The sequence below is a fragment of the Ctenopharyngodon idella genome, chromosome 6 (assembly GCF_019924925.1).
Source record: "Ctenopharyngodon idella isolate HZGC_01 chromosome 6, HZGC01, whole genome shotgun sequence".
Taxonomy (NCBI): domain Eukaryota; kingdom Metazoa; phylum Chordata; class Actinopteri; order Cypriniformes; family Xenocyprididae; genus Ctenopharyngodon; species Ctenopharyngodon idella.
The window spans coordinates 2,696,668-2,714,653 of NC_067225.1; the positions used below are offsets into that span (position 1 = coordinate 2,696,668).

At 38.5% G+C, this 17,986-nt stretch overlaps 1 protein-coding gene across 2 annotated transcripts in view; it reads right to left on the bottom strand.

The window, feature by feature from the left end:
• plxna1b (plexin A1b) overlaps positions 1-17,986 on the bottom strand; it is a 137,444-nt gene that overhangs the window by 108,104 nt on the left and 11,354 nt on the right. For both annotated transcript variants that reach the window (XM_051896889.1, XM_051896890.1), the window contains exon 2: positions 1,926-3,286. In XM_051896889.1, the coding sequence (XP_051752849.1) occupies positions 1,926-3,101 (1,176 nt within the window). In that variant the 5' untranslated portion in view covers positions 3,102-3,286. The remainder of the gene's footprint in view (positions 1-1,925; positions 3,287-17,986) is intronic.

Consider the following 17,986-nt stretch of genomic DNA (forward strand, 5'->3'; position numbering starts at 1 on the left):
AAAGTTGAATGCGTTAAACAAGTTACATTAAACAAACACACTGCCCTGATCTGATCAGTGTGAATCATTTGAGCAGCACCAGATTTTCAACATTCTATTCTGATGAGATTTAAACGGCTGATTTCTGTGTTCCTGTGAGTAAAAATACACAAGCACTGTGCTTCTGTCAGACATACAGCATTAAATAGGTTAATTAGCAGTGTACTTGATCTCTGACAAAAAAAAAAAAAAAAAAAAAAAATTTCAAAAACCAAAATTATTATAAGCAATTTTGAATCTGATAAAGATTATATAAAATGAAAAGAACATTTGTTTGAAAACAATATTTTTAAACATGACACCAATTTGTTCACCATGGACTGCACCAATTATAAGCATTCAATTTAGATGGCAATATATAGTTATTCTAAAGTAGCATAAACCCTGAAAAAAATGTAATGGGCTTTTCTGGCATTTAAATTGTTAGAGTCAAGAAAGGCTCCAAAAAAGCTGCACAACACCCTATACACACTTTGGATGCAGATTGAAGTGCTTCAAATGAAACTTTTGGACTCACAGGGCAATAATCATTTGTCATACGAGTCTCCATTTAAAAGCACAGAAAAAAAAATTATATCACTAATCAACATCACTAATTAATGGCTAGTTAGTTGTTGGATGACTAGTCAACCATCTTGGAACTTAAGCACTGAAATTTGGGGTCAGTTATGTAAAGGCCAGGTTTATTAATAATTAAAAATGGCCATAAGATTTTAAAAGACATTAATTCAGTGGTAAATGAAAAGTGAGAAGAGGAAAAAAAAAAAGAAAAAAAAAAATATCGAAGAGTTCTGAACAATTTTAAATGTTGAAGTATTTAGACGTGACGCGTTCAACCGCTCTGTATCGGTTTTGCTTCCAAAAAATGTCTTTCATTCTCTATTAATCCATCCGCTTAGAGCTCTACCGATAGACTTTGAATATAAAGAAAGGGAAAAAGATCAAACCGATTTGGAATGAGTCAGAAAAATAAAAATGGGAATCTTTATCTCTAAGTGCTTGGTTAAATGAAAGCCATTCTTTGCCACTGAAAGCCCCAAGAAAGACAGAGCGAGTGAGACGAACAGAGACGAATGAGGAGAGAGAGATTAAGAGTGAGCGAACGAGAGGACGAAAAGCAAGCCCTGGTCCCAGAGGACCGTGATGGCAGAGAAGATGGGATCAAGCCTCGCTAAACGAATTAGAAAGCATGAGCGAGAGAGCAACTCATGAAATTTACTCAACTCCCCTAATGATGTTCCTGTCTGACTGAATAATGGAAGCACTTGGGAGAAAGACAGTGAGAGAAAACGGACGCAAAAGGAAACAGGAGGTGGGTGACAGGAAGAGTGCTTGTGATATTTATATTCTACAACATTTAATGAAGTTAGACTATTAGGCACAGTTAGACACAAGCTAACAGTGTAGTCAAGTTTCTTGACAATAGTTGTACTATAGTCTTATCCAGTGTCATCCTTTAATTTGCATCCCAGCCCAATAAGTAGACTGCGAAACACTGGGAGCAGTGTTTCTCAACTCCAGTTCCACCAACCTCCCAGTTTTAGATGCCTCCTTATTCAACACACTAAGAAGGTGATGAGTTAAATCACGTAGTGAGACATCTAAAACATTCTAGTAGGTGGGTCTCCAGGACTGAAGTTGAGAAACACTGCTATAGAGGACTTTACTAGGCCACTCCTCAACATTCCCTGTTGTCCTACCCTGACGACCCTAGTCTGATCTACAATTTCTCCACTTATATCTAATCACAATCACCCTTTGCACCAAGATAATGGAAGCTGAACTCTAGCAGGGGACATTACTGAAGCACACCCATTCATCCAACCCAACAAATCAATCGTCGTAGCCATGCAGTGTGTCTTAATGGCCTGCCATCAGAGACTTACCGAGTTGATGCATGGTAGCTCCTTGTTGAGTAACCAGGGCAAAGACAGCTTGCCCTCTCCTCTATAGCACGACTGAATCCTTTCCTTGATCTTCTCCTTTATTCTGGTTAGCGTGAACAGGCAGAGTGCTGATTCTTTAGGGGGTTTGGCCCGGTTCTTCTGGCCTTGGGAGAAGACTGTAAACAATATGTCCTCTTGCTCAGACACTCCCAAAGAGTTAGCAAGTTGCTTTCCGGGTTTGCTCAAGTAGGCGTCCTGGATCAGTCGATACTCTACACCATCTTTGGTGCATCCAATTGGGAATTCCACATAGGAATAGAACCTGGGATCAGCAGAACAGAGTCGGACAATCTTAGAGGTAAAGAACTGTTCCCCGCTGGCATCAGGAGAAGTTAGTTGGGTATCCAGCTGCAAGGTCAAGTAGTAGACAAACTTTTCACTGCTAAAGCTGTATATGTAGTAAATGTCAAATGCTGGGAATTTGGACAGCGTATCCGAGGGGATCTTCAGCTGGGATGAGACAAACTCATCCTGGTGGACAAAGCTGAATATGTCAGCATCCTCCTCATTGGCCATCAACTTACGGCTGGAAAGTGTTGGGAAGTACTCAGATTTCCCATCGATGGGCGTTCCAATGAAAAGCTTGCTGATATGACCGTCAGGGATGATGACGCCGGACATGGTTCCTGACTCAGCGACGCTGGAGAGGTAGTGTTCCTTACGGTGGTGTGGCTCGCCAAGCTTAAAAAGGTCATCCAGGCGCAGAAACTGACAGACGCCTTGCCAGGTGCTTCCACAAGCAATGAGTCGGTTTTGGGGATAGTCTATTAGCAGCAGCTTATTCACATTACTATTTGGGTAAAGGTCATGGGGGCATAACTGTACACTTGGAGGTGGATAGCATTTCTCGTTGTCCACTACCGGACCAGTCTCATGACTCCTCAACTTGGTCAAGTTGCTAGAGAGCTTGTAGATCCAGTTTACCGCGCCAACGTACACATCTCCTGTCTTGTTATGGATGGCTAAATGTGTCAGACCCCAGTCAGGGGGCGAGAAGGACTTAAATGGCTCCAGTGCTCCTCCAGAAAGGTGAGGGGAAATGCAGATAGTCAGCAGCCCAAGGAGCATTACCGTCCTTGGGCTAATAATGCATTGCGGCCCCTGCTGAGGCCACATATCTGCGCTGGTCCTCGCAAGTGAAGGATGTGGTGGTCCACACTATTAGTCTTCAATCTGGGACTTTTAAAGGAACTCAACAAAGAAAGGGAGGCAGCACAAGCCTTATCGATTCAACGCTTCCTTGCCTTCTCACACAAAAGTCATCCACTCCAACATCCACCTCAATTCCTCGTCCGGGGCTCCTGCAGGGCAAAAAACACATTATGAGTGCAAATGGAACATATCTGATTCATTATGCATCATTTCTCAAAGTCAAACAGTGGGGAAAGAGATTCAAGACAATATCTTTCGGTTTGCAACAAATCATTTAGAACCGTGTGGCTGAATGAGGTGAACCGAGTCAACTTTTAATTACTAAGACTGATAGCTCTGGGGGTGAAGATGGATTAGAGATGCACTGTAAACAAACTCTTCACTAAACAACACCACAGCAGAGTTGGACCCGCTTCAGTACAGGCATAAGACATCCATCATCACAAAGTGTCTGACAGCAGCTTTGGGTACATCAAGTATGCAGGTACATAACGGTGTCCCTTTAAAAGGGTGATGAAAAACATTGTCTAAAATACGTTTTTGAGGTCTGAGATTCTTGAAGTTGTTCTTAACTTTACAAGGACAAGAAAATTACATTGTCCTGTTTCAAGTCAACTTGAAATGATCTATTCCTTTTCTAATTCACAGCTCTGAGAACACAAATTGCAGTATAAAACCAATAGGTGCTCTACAATGCATTATGATGATTCATATGTGCATTATAATTGTTTTCTCTGTACACCATGATTATATGATCCAAAATTCTGTTGAAATAGTGACAAACCATTGAGTAAAATGTGGTAAACTGTACTAAAATATGCTATACAACAATTATTTGTAATAACTGGGCCCTAAGTTTAGACCAGGGGGCAAATTCCAAACGGATGGATTCCAAAAACGGATTGCAAACTATGCCCTACTCCCTTCAAAGGGCAGAGCCCTTGAAGTGGGGACTTTGGAGTGCCATAATGCGTGCCATAATGTAGCTGTTTGGAATGCACTTGGCGAAGGGAGCAATGAAAGACAACGCAATTTCCCATCTTCCCATTACAATGCAGCACGGTGTCCATCAGCTGATTAGCTGTTCTTACGACACAAATTTCTTCTTATTGCTGTTAACATAACTGTTGCAAATAAAGATACATTTTATATAGTTAAAAAAAAGTGTTATATATGTGTGTGTGAGTGTATTTCTCTGTTCTCAACTTTAAAACTTGCCATCTCATCTTTGGACAATGCAAGAAAACACATTTCTTATATATAAAACTTATTTAAACATAACATGACAAAAACGTGTGAAATATATCACACACAAAAAAAAAAAAAAAAACACCATCTAGCTTTAAAATGAATCACAAGTATTCGCTGAGTCACGTGACCATAATTTATAAATGATAAAATTACTTCCTTAAAGTGATCATAGCATGTACCCTTCGCAAACGGCCTTGTGGAAAGGCCCTTCGTGAAGGGACTCAGTTGTTCACTTTCGTTTCGAACACCCCTAAAAATGGTGCCCCCGTCTTGAAGTACCCTTCAAGGGCGCAAAAATGCCTTTGGAATTCGCCCCAGGGTTCCTCAAATCCAGCCCTGGAGGGACACTGCCCTAATCAAAGATACCTGAACAAGCTAATTAAGGTCTTCAGAGTTACTAGAAAATTACAGGAAGGTGTGTTTGATCAGGGTTTGAGCTAAACTCTGCAGGCAGTGGCTTCAAATCCAGCCCTGTTTAGATGTTGCCATTTAAATCAACAGATTAACAAATCCTGGACTGACATCTCAGTGAATAAAGATCTGGACTGGTAACTCAAAAGGGCAACCATGAAACCATGAAACCACAGGTTACTCCAGAGGAACTACCTGTAGCTGTTTTGAATAAAAGCACTTGATAAAAATTACTACCCAATTAATTGTTAGGGAAACAAATTGCAATTGTGCTGATGACAGAAAATACATCCAAACAAAACAAATGAGTTCACCACCATTTCCACTGGAAAAAATTATGAGACGGAACTACAAAAACAGGAAAATCTCAGCAACAGGAGAAAGCCGGAGGCAAGCGAAAACTGTGAAAGATAAAGGAAATAAAAAGAGGAGATAGAGCAGAGGGAAAATAGGAGGAATGTTTTCCTTTCTCTATCTTTTCTTTGCCCATTTCTTATCTCCATTGCTTTTTTCCTGTTCGGGTGACTGAGGACCTTCTTATCTGTCCATCATTCCCCAAGGACGAGATGATGGGAAGTGGCGTCATTCCACAGATCTCCAGAAACATGCGCAAAAAATGGACCACAGAAGGGAAAGTATTCCTCTGTCTATCAGCAGAGGACCAACCAACTAAAATCAACTTAATACCAGAGATGAGCTATCCTATTTTATACAGAAAAGTTGAATTACTTTGTTATTATTCCATACAAAAAAGTACAAGCATTACCAGTGTAACCCAAAATGGTTCCTACAATCATTGTTACTACTGTAAAACCAATAATATAGCTCTGCTTCAAACAGCATAAAGAAGCTTTCAGAATCTGTTAGTTTTTATTTTGATGATAGTAGTAGTGGCTAATAGCTAGTGTTTATTTTATTACTGTATTCATACATTTTATAGCAAGCTATAAAACAGAGCCAGTTGGCTCTTTAACAACAACAAAAAATGTACCACAGTATCCTACTTCCACGTTTTTGGACATGTGTCATTGTACCATTGTGTATTCTTCAAAGTACGACAAAAGTACATGAATATGGTAACCATTCAGTACCATGCTATTACCATCACTTTACTATAGTACCACCACTGTACTGTAAGGGAAGTCATAAGATGCCTCTGAGTTACTATGTGTGCATGTGCGTGCAAAACAGAGCAAAAGAAAAAAAAGAGAGGCAGAAACCTGTACTAGATTCCCAGTCTCATTTCTCTTCATTTGAGTGGATCGGTCGTGACAGAGTCGACCGTAAATATCAAACCAAATTGCATCTGTCTGTCCTCATATTGTTATCCGGCAATGTCATATTGTTATCCGGCAATGGAATGGTTAAAACAGTCTACACCTAAGTAGTGAGCTTAGAGATAAGGTATAAGAATAAAAGCGAATGAACATGAAAATATAAATGACAAAATGTACGCCAGAATGCCTCAGAAAGGACTGACAACTTAAGAGAATTATCAATCTCATCAAGAGATAAAAGAAATTCTTGCCTAACATCCCTGAACGCTTTCTTTCATCTTGTATTCTCATCTTCCACTTTTCGCCAATTTCCCATGAGTACCTGCACTTCAGACGATCAGTAAGTGCTTAAATGATGCCAATCAATGAATCTGCAAGTGCCTGAATCAGCCTCTGAATATTTATCTGTCTGTGCATGCTGCCATTATCATAGATATTCTTGTTTATATCACAGATCTCAGCCTAGCTCGATATTATCAGTGGCATCAGTTTCTGCTTGTGTCAGTCAAATGAGCCGCTCACACTTATCCTGCCTGAAAACCGCAGACTATTGTGCAAACACATTACAGTGCTAGAACCTGTATTTACTGGCACATCTACCACAAGCTTTATTTACGTACAAGCATCCAAAAACAATATGCAGAAACGTTTTAAATTTTTTATTTAATTAAATAACAAATGTAAAAATTAAAAACTACACCACCATGGAAATGCAATGTAATGCAAAAACATCTTTGCAAAAAAATGGTTCATTCTTAAGCAAAATATAATTTTTTTTCTTTCTTTTTTTTTTGTTGCTTTGGGCAAAAAATTTTCCCGGTGAGATTCACCCTTAGAAACCGCCACACTCAAACGTAACAAGTGCTGGAGTCCATTTCAGCATAAGGAACATGAGACAGAGTTAATATGGAAGTCAATTCATTCTCCATTTTTCCCACAGCTGCCCGAGGACACGTTATTCAGCGAGTCATCTCACAACCCCTCTGCTTTAGAAAACAGAGCATAAATTCACATACACACACTGTGGACAGACCTCTAAACCCGTCTCCTCAGATAATGGCGAGCGGTGGCAGGCGGCCGGCTGATTTATTACTTGTGGCATATCAATTACAGAACTCGCCTCTCAGATGGAGCGAGAATACACACAGAATACACTCTGAAAAAGACGAAATGTGTATAAAACACACAAAAGCAATATACTCATATAAAAAAGTAGTCTCAAATGGAAAAAAACAACACACAAACTATATGCCATACTCTTTAAAAAATAAAGTACTATACAATTTGCATTCTGTGCACAATATGCATACCCGAATTATGTTCTGTATTTGCCAAGATGTGCAGAACAGAGCACACCATGGATATTGAATCCCACAATGCAATGTGCTTGATATTGCTTTTCATTTGCAATGCGACTAACTAGACGGCACTTGTGGTTTTAAACATTAAGTTTAATGTTTAAAAACTACACTTTATTACTGCATAGAGAACAGAACACCATTTAGGATTACATTTTTTTAGTATATAATATTTGGGTGACTCTTCACTTTAGTTTCGACTGCTTGAATAATGACATTTCTGATATGTTAAACTCTGAACGATGGAGGATGGGAAGGAAAACACGAGTTCACAGGAAGTGGCCAGTCAGCAATGACACGGTCATTTCACAGCTTATTATCCCACTAATTAAACACAGTAAATAAGCCTCAGACAAACGAACTGCATGCAAAAGTCAACATGCGTGTTTATCCAGCAGTACACAGATGATACAGCGTTGGCCTATGCATGGAGGGGTGTGAATATTACAATGTACATGATAATCCAACACTTATGAATTGTATGCATAACATTTAACCATATTTCCCCCCAAAATACCTCTACTACTCTACAATCATAATAAATGAAAATAATCTTCTTCAAACATTGTAAGTTATTTTAGAATCTAAAACCATGCGAGCACAATTTTACTGTAGTAATACCTGAAGTAAGGCGGGGGAATAAACAGATGTTGTTTACACTTGTCCCTTTAATGTCTGACCCTGTCCAGCCCTCTTACCCCCCATGGAGTAAAATCCCCCTCACACACCCTCATCTTCAGCTCTGCCCCCGTATCCAGCTCTAAATTCTAAGAAACAGGTTTTTGAACCTCCCGCATGTCAAGATTACTGCACTCATGTAGCAAAGCAAACAGACATCTACCACAATACGTTTATAATAAAATATCTATACCTATAAAAGTATCATATGATCCCATTATCTGATCTGAACATATTTGAATAAGAAGGAAACCACCCAGCAACCACTCAGAACACCCTAGCAACCAAACAAAACACTACAGCAACAAAATAGCAACATTCTGTATTAAAATGAAAATAATTGCTGAAAGAAAAGTTTGGCAGAGGTAATATATTCTGTCATCTAAAGTCTCATTTTATCAGATCTTCTTACATTAACACTGATTTTAGTCATGAAAGCATGTTATCATCTATACACCAAACCGCTACGAGGTGAATCACAACAGTACAAACTTTGGTTTGAAGAAAAAAGTATTTAAAAATCAGACAAAAAGACAAAAAGGTACGAATCTTTTGTTTCGAATCAGTGATTTGGATCACGTATCAAAATGCCAAACTGCTGAAATCACGTGACTTTGCCGCTCCGAAACACTGATTCGAAACAAAAGATTCGAAGCAGTGTTTTGAAATCGGCCATCACTAGATATCATTGAAAAGTCGTTATTTTGTGTTTTTGGCACACAAAAAGTTCTCGTCGATTTATAATATTAAGATTGAACCGCTGAACTCACATGCACTGTTTTAAATATGTTTTGAGTATCTTTCCGGATCTTGAGAAGTTCAATGGCATTGCTGTCTATAGAGGCCTCACTGAGATCGGATTTCATCAAAAATAAGTTAATTTGTGTTCCGAAGATGAACGAAGGCCTTACGGGTGTAGAACGGCATTTAGGGTGAGTAAAAAAATGACATTTTCATTTTTGGGTAAACTAACCCTTTAATGATGGAAAGAACCTCAATCGAATTATATTTGAATTAAAAAAATTATTGAAAAAAAAAAATACACAATATTTTTTAGTAGTTTGGGAGTGTATGAAAATTTAATCAGAATTCAGAATCGTGGGTAATGTAGTTTTCTCCAGGAATTCTGCAGTTAAACACATTTAAAAAATAAGTTGAAATAATTATTTGTAACTGTCGAGACACGCAAACACTATACGAATGTAGCCGTCATTCCCGCTGTTAAATTATATACTACATACATATTAATACTACAGGTAAATTCAAACACGCCCTCTCTTGATCTTCCAGCGTTGTCTAGGCTAACTGTGTCGAGACCATATGTGAATGGTGAATTACTGTTATAACGCAGATAGAGCAGGAATCAAGGCTTCGTCGGGACATTCTTGCACAGAGAAGCGCAATTACACAACATTTTAAGATGAAGAGGCGCTCTTTGGTTTTCAACTATGGTAACTAATGTGCTCACTCACAGAATCAGACACTAATGCTTTTTATATAACATTTCCCATTATGAATTATCGTTTGGTTCGTTGGGTCGGATTGCTTTCACATCTCAAGTGAACTGCTCCAGAGTTCGTTTGAAAGCGTACCGAGACAACCTCTTCAAGGAGGTCTCGGTACGCTTGTTTGGTCCGCTTTTGTTGCGCACCTGAGTGCGATTGCTGCATTCACACCTGCCCAAATGAACAGCACCAAAGGGGACAACGAACTCTAATGCGATTCAACCAAACTAAATGAGGCAGGTGTGAAGTTATCATAAAAAAATCAATTACCTTTTGAAAAAAAGAATGGCATTTTGGCTTCCAGAACCGGACTGTTGCGCTCTATAGCCACATTTCCACTGTCGGGCCAAAAGCTAGCGTGCCAGTGCATGCCAGGGCATGTTTTCACTGTCACTTTCAGGGCTTGATCAGGCCTCCTCAGGTCTTTGGCCCGTCGAATACCTTGGTCCAAAGTGGGCCAACTAGAGCTTAAGGAGCGGTCATGAACAAAGGCGGAGTTTATCTGATTCAGGATAGTGTCAACACTGCTGCTCATTTCCTATGTTTTCATTTCAGGCTACCAACTAACCTCCACATTTAAAACCATTATATTCATATATGTGATGCTAAAGGCTACTTATGTTAACCATTTCGATAAATACACATATGATTATGGAAAAGACCGCTTGAAGAACATAGACAAATCATATACAATTATAATCGTGTATTTATTTGGTTTCATGTTCCACCCGTCTCTTCCCTGTGCCTTTGTTGATACCGGACTAACGCAGCCGTATATGTCATAAACGACATATACTCCGGTTAACTCATATAACTTATAACTCCAGTTTTCTGCTTGTGAGCTCCCTCTGTTGCTCTGGCAGAAAGGATAACAGCATAGTGAGATGGGAGATATCACTCAAACATCCTTCCTCAGATCACAATTTCATGGAAAATTAATAGAAATGCTCATTCTTTATAAAGAAATGTGATGTAAACATGATATTTTATCAATATTTTTCTAAATGTGTAAGCCTTTGGACTTAAAAGCCTTAATGGAGTTGAAGATCCCAATTAAATGGAAGCAGGCGCGACTGAATAAGTATGTGTGTTCTCTTTTTATGTGAGCTAATGATCAATACCTTCGTTCATCTTCAGAACACAAATTAAGATATTGTTGATGAAATCGGATGGCTCAGTGAGGCCTCTATTGAGAGCAAAGCCATTGAAACTCTCAAGGTCCATAAAGGTACTAAAATCATATTTGAAACAGTTCATGTGAGTTCAGTGGTTCTATCTTAATATTATAAAGCAACAAGAATACTTTTTGTGTGCCAAAAAAAAAAAAAAAAAAAAAACGACTAACAATATCTAGTGATGGGCCGATTTCAAAACAATGCTTCAGAGCTTTACAAATCGAATCAGTGGATCGGAGCGCCACAGTCATGTGATTTCAGCAGTTCAGCCGTTTGATAGGAGATCCGAATCACTAATTCAAAACAAAAGATTCATAAAGCTCAGAAGCTTCATGAAGCAGTGTTTTGAAATCAGCCTATCATTAGATATTGTTGAAAAGTCATTATTTTGTTTTTTTGGCGCACAAAAAGTATTCTTGTTGCTTTATAATATTAAGATAGAACCACTGAACTCACATGAGCTGTTTCAAATATGTTTTTAGTACCTTTATGGATCTTGAGAGTTCCAATGGCTTTGCTCTCAATAGAGGCCTCACTGAGCCATCGAATTTCATCAACAATATCTTAATTTGTGTTCCGAAGATGAACGAAGGTCTTACAGGTGTAGAACGACATGAGGGTGAGTAATTAATGTCATTATTTTAATTTTGGGGTGAACTAACCCTTTAAGTCTTTAAGTAAAGACCAAATGTTCGCTTCTGTCAAATGTTCGCTCATTTTGCAATCTAGCTAGTTTTCAGTCAGCTAGCCCCATGCTGGTCAAATGGAGGCATGTTAAGGGTGGGTTTTAGGGTAGTGCTGCGAGGCAACTGGCACGACAGTGGAAAAGCGGCTTATGACCTTAAAACTTTAACTGTTTTGGTAAACAGACATGACACTATGAAAGTAAGTGTTTGTTGAACATCCTTCAGCATTTATTTAATGTTGGACTTCATGCAAGTCCTTCACAGCAGAGTGGTTCATCTAGGACTGTGAATCGAAAGAATTTACGGACGTTCTCTCATTAAAACCATCAAACTACAGACCATGAAAGAGAAAACCAGTTGTCTCAAATTATTTCAAAACAGACCAAGATGACCAAAAACCTTCCATTACATCACCTCGCTAGTGGGATTACGAGACTGTTACCCAGAATCCCCTGCGTCGATGACTCGTGCTGCTGTTTGCTGTGATGATTCAGCCTGTTAACACTCCAAAGGAAAAGAGAGGAAACGAAGAACACAAGTGAAGCAGCAGCATGTGAACTCTGTCTGTCCTTCTCTCTTTCCTGCCGTCTTTCCCGTTTCCTGCTTTTCACATGGTCAGTGAAGCAAAAGATACAGTACGGCTACGGCATGTGTGTGTTTGAGAGATAAAACACAAGATAGAAAAATTACAGAAAAATTGCGCAAGTTCTTTAAATCAAACAGGTTCAGCGGAGAGGAATGAGAGAGGCATGCAATCTGAGAGGAGACAGAAATGAAAACACATCTGAGCAGTCAAACTCTGAATCACACGATGATGTGCATAATATACACGTGTGCATATTAGCATACATGCATAAGCATGACACACAGAGAGAGAATGAATGATTAACTAGTAAAACAGGCTAAATGTTGCCATGCAGCTACACAGACCTGTCGCAATTATTACATCATATCCATTGCGCTTTTTGCCAATGACTGATTAAGTTGCACTTTAAATTCCAGTCATATGCTGTTATGCAAATAAGGAAATGAAGTAAATTTTGAAACACATGAATTGTTTTTGGTGCAGCAGTGCATTATGTGAGTGCTTCAAATTAACTCCGATGCATGAAGAACAGGTGACCACCTCCTGAACAACTATCAAAAAAGCTAACTAACTATACTATAAAAACTAGTGCTTTAGTTTACACTTTACTGAAATATTAGCTTACAAAGCCTTAAATCATTGTGTGATAGTCATACTGTAGTCTTACTTTATTTTATCTTTTGAATTTTAAAAATATAAACTCATAGAAAACGAATAATTTCCACTGGTTTCCGGTCTCTCTCTCTCTCGGTTGTGTTCTGTAAGCTGTCTGTCTCTCAACACAAGAGAACAGTTTTAGAACGGTGACATTTTCCATTCGATTTGTTTTCTTGCCGTCTCAACTCTCATTTTGTGACCTTTACAGACAGATAATTCTATTCTGTCTTGCGTCTCATTTGCTGTGGATTCGTGTATGAGTGTGTGTGTGTTGACACGATTCCTGTGAGCTAATGAATGAGTGTGCGAGCACTCTGGACTCCCTCCTCTCTGTTTAGCATTCTCATTATCAGAAAGGATACATTTGCATCTTAAACACAAATTAAACCGTTGCAAATTGAATTGCAGATTTGTGCCACTGCACAAAGAGAGATAGACGGAGAGAGAGAGAGTCGTGTATAAAACAGGTGCTGATTGCGACATCAGGGAAAGGTGATGATGTCACACAATTAGACGCTTAAAAACGTTAACAGTGGAAAATGAAGATTGAGAAGTCAAAAAAATTGGTGTTATTACGAACACACTTGAATTCACATGCAGCTGTCTTAAAGGATTAGTTCACTTTCAAATGAAAATTAGCCCAAGCTTTGCTCACCCTCAAGCCATCCTAGGCGTATGACTTTATTCTTTCTGATGAACACAATCGGAGAAATATTAATAAATATTCTGACGCATCCGAGCTTTATAATGGCAGTGAGTGGGATCAACAAGAGCTGAAGAAAGTGCTTCCATTCACATCCATCCATTATAAATGCGTACTCCACGTGGCTCCGGGGGGTTAATAAAGGCCTTCTGAAGTAAAGCGATGCGTTTGTGTAAAAAAAAAAAAAATCCATATTTAACAAGTTATGAAGTAAAATATCTAGGTTCCGCCAGACCACCTTCCGTATTCAGGTTACGAAGACAGTGTAAACTGGCGTCGCGTCAGTTACACTTTTTCCGTGAGTTGAATAGGGAAGGCGTAGGATATAGCGTAAGCTTTTTGAACTGCAAGAGTTTTACACTTTCTTCGTACAATGAATACAGAAGGCGGTCTGGCGGAAGCTAGATATTTTACTTCATAACTTTTTTTTTTTTTTTTTTTTTACACAAACGCATCGCTTCACTTCAGAAGGGCTTTATTAACCCCCCCAGAGCTGTGTGGAGTACACATTTATGATGGATGGATGTGGATGGATGCATTTTTTTCCGCTCGTACTCATTGGTCCCGTTTACTGACATTATAAAGCTCAGATGCATCAGGATATTTATTAATATTTCTCCGATTGTGTTCATTAGAAAGAACAAAGTCATGTACACCTAGGATGGCTTGAGGGTGAGTAAAGCTTGGGCTAATTTTCATTTGAAAGTGAACTAATCCTTTAAAGAACACTTAAAAAGTACAAGAAAAAGTACACTCTTAAAAGGTTCCAAAAAGGAAGGTTTTGCAATGATGCCATAGTACTAGAACCATCTTGGATCCCTGCAGAACCTTAGTGAACAGTTCTTAAAAGAACCATTCTTTTCTTAGTGTGAAGAACATTTAAAACAATCTAAAGAACCTTTTTTTACTATAAAGAACATTTTGTGCAATATAAAGGTTGATGAACCATCAATGACCATAAAGAACCTTTATTTTTAAAAGTGTACTATTGTATTAACATGACTAAAAAAAGTAAATTTCTGGAAAAGTTTGGTAATTTGCATTTTGGATAATTGTTTGTAGGATGACACACACATACTGAAGCTTTTATAATTGGTGTTAAGTTTAATCACATCATGAGCACTAGTAAAGACAACTGACTTTACAAGCAATGCTGATAGTACAGATTACAAGAGTGACCGGCTGCAAAACCATAAGAGTGTCCGTATAATATATCCCGCAGATCTGTGTGGTTTATGGTCATCAAACTTCAACCTGCAGCTCAGCAAGAGACAAAACCACCTGTGACAAACCAACTGGTTCATTAAACCTCCAAACAGTGACTCAACCAGACAGACCAGCTCGACTGCTTTACCGCTGACACACACACACACACACACACAGTTTGAGTGTTTTGTTTTTTTTTGTGTGTGTGTGTGTGTGTGTTTTTTATTTACATGAATGACATCAGTGTGTGGTTTTCTCCTCTCAAACCTCAACATTTAAATAGGTAACGTGTAAACATACAGAGCTGGGAGATATACTAAAGATCTGAGATATAGCTTGTTTGCTACTTTAAACTGTATTTTCTCAAACTACAAGCCACTCGATTTAAACAACAGTCAAGCTACTCTTTAAACAAAAAAAGATATCCATGCTACAAACTACTAACAAAAAGTGGCTAACTAACCCAAAGCAACTCAGGCAACAATATGTTTTCAAATTTTTGGCACAAGACAATGGATATATAGTATTACTGTTTTTATTATATTTTTGACCAAATAAACACAGCCTTGGAGAGCAGAAGAGACTTCTTTCAAAAACATTAAACATTAAAAATCTTACCACAAACTTTTTTTTATGTAGTGTGATAAAAAAAGCCTATGTTTTAGCCAAGATCTACTACCTGACTGATTTGATCAGACTGCCAAGAGTTAAGATACACAGGATTGAAATAATGTAGAACGAGGCTTTATTTTATTATAGTAGATATAATATTTTTGCTTAATTCTCCACCCACGTCGCTTTAGTTTCACACACAAAAAACACATTTCTGATCGATTTTGTTTTTCGATAACCCTTCTTTGCCCTCTCATCATCTCTGTCTGCTGCTTTCATTCAATCAGACGCATTTATGATCAGAGTTTTCAGCATATCTTGTTCTTCCATAAGCGTCCCAGCGTGACACGCGTGTGCATAGGACGCTCTAGGCGTCTCCAGCAATCAGTTGTCTGATGCCAGCGCAATCAAGACGCTGATTTCTCATCGAAACCTCCAGCAGTGAAATCAAGCCGGCTGCAATGTGATTGGCTGACACTCTGCGATCAGAAAAACTCATGCAACTAATATAAAGAAAATGTACACGCACAATCTGGAGATAAAGAGGGATGCAGCTGAATGAGCACTGCATAAACCTAAAAAGCATACTTTGTCATATTTGATAGGCCTGTAAATGATCAACATATTCAAAACTTTGATGAAAAACCTATTGCACATAATCTACTACATGTCTTCTGTTGTCTGATTGCCTTTTAGTATAATTGTACAAATGTCCACCTTCAGCTTGTGGTTCACGTAAAATCTTTACTCATTTTGATAAAGTAAACGAAGGAATAACTTATATATTGTTAGTAATATTTCAAGGGGAACACTTACTGGACTGAAGCAACTTCGGTTTACTTGATTATCCAAAAATTTTATCAAATATGTTTGTTCATCGCTCAGTCATCACTAGACAACTACATTGGCTCTAAGGAAGAACTAACTATAAACTAGTTCTGCACATTCTGTATCTCACAATCCCTCATCCCTGTCTTATCACTGCTGGTGGTGAGAAACACCAGGGTTTTGTTCAGTTAAATTCCCTGTAATCTTTTCTCCGAGCCGATCACTGTTGCTCTGATACGAGCAGAGCCAAACTCTCAAATCACTCTGCTGAAAAAAACCCGCAGCTCCTGCCAATGTCCACACCTCTGAGTGCTGGCGGCAGGTGTAAGCGCTCACCGCCGCAGGCCGCAGACGCACACAGACCCCTGAGCTCAACACACTCACACCTCACACACCAGCAGGGTTGACACTGTGTTTGCTGTCATGGGTGTGAAGGGTTTCGGGATTACAGTTTGAAACGTGTGTTGTGATAATGCTCAAATTGTTAGACAATGTTTGATGTTAACTACTACACAAGCCATTATAATTAATGGACGCTAAATGATACATTTGAAAGGAAATGTTTCTGAAGCGGCAAATCAGTATATTAGAATGATTTCGGAAGGATCATGCGACACTGAAGACTGGAGTAATGTTGCTGAAAATTCAGCTTTGATCACAGGAATATATTCATACAGAAAACAGCAATATTTCACAATTTTAACTGTATTTTTGATCAAATAAACGCAGCCTTGGTGAGCAGAAGAGACTTTTAAAACATTAAAAAAATCTTTGAACAGAAAAGTTATTTACTTTATTTTTTTTTTTTTTTAGAAAATATTAGCATTTCTGTAGCTTAAACAGCAGAATATAGCGCTAACAACAACAACAACATCACCATCATGGGTTTGATTCTCAGAGAATGCATGAACATGATAAAATGCTCATTTAAATGCAATGCAAGTTGCTTTTTTATAAATGCATAAATGTTTGTTTGTTTAAGATTTAATGCCACGCGAGCTACCTTGCTATATTCACGGCGAGGACGAGATTTTTTTTTTTTTTTTTTCAAGATCAACAGAAAAAGAAAAGAGTTCTAACAGATTTCAAACTATCACAATCCATCAAAATATGCTTCAGTGATAATGGATTCTTAAATGCATAAATGTAAATACATCAACAAAAAAATTATTTTATCTAAATATAGCAAACTGGAGGCCACAAAACTCTCATTTTAATCTGTGCATCTTAATCATTTATAATAAATACTGCAATATTCCATAGAAAACAACAAGAACTTTCCATTTTGATTTAATGGTGACTTTAGCTACTACAGCTAAACATTATTCTGTCTGAATAGAACAAAACTGCAGCCAAAGTCAGTTTATTCAGAATCAATAATAAGCTCATCTCACTATATGTAAACACCCACAGGAGTGTTGACCGAGACGGCAGCTAGACTAGTTTCCCAGCTCTCCACATGGACCGTGTTTCTGTGGGTGTGTTAGTGTGTTTGTAGAGCAGCCACAAATGACAGACAGATTTGGCCTGGTTCTTCGTTTCCGTCTGGCACGGCCCTTTTATCCAATCTCCTGTACGGCAACCGAACGCCTACCCAGAAAACCGTCAGATGAGAGCTGAAGGGCGCGAGAGGGAGCGACCAGGTCACGGAGAGAGAAATATGTACCGTTGTAAACTGGGACAATCCCACATCAGATCATCCGACCAGATGTACGACATTCCCCTGCCGTGAGAAACACTCAGAACAGAGAGGAACAGAGTTGAGAGAAAACAACAGGGTGGAAGAGCTTCCTGTTAACACTCATTCATTCACATATTCTTTATTTGTAATATGCAGAATGAAATTTGATTACTCATCAAGGATTTGGAATAACAGAATTGGAGAGAACACAACACAACTGAGACCAATCAAATTC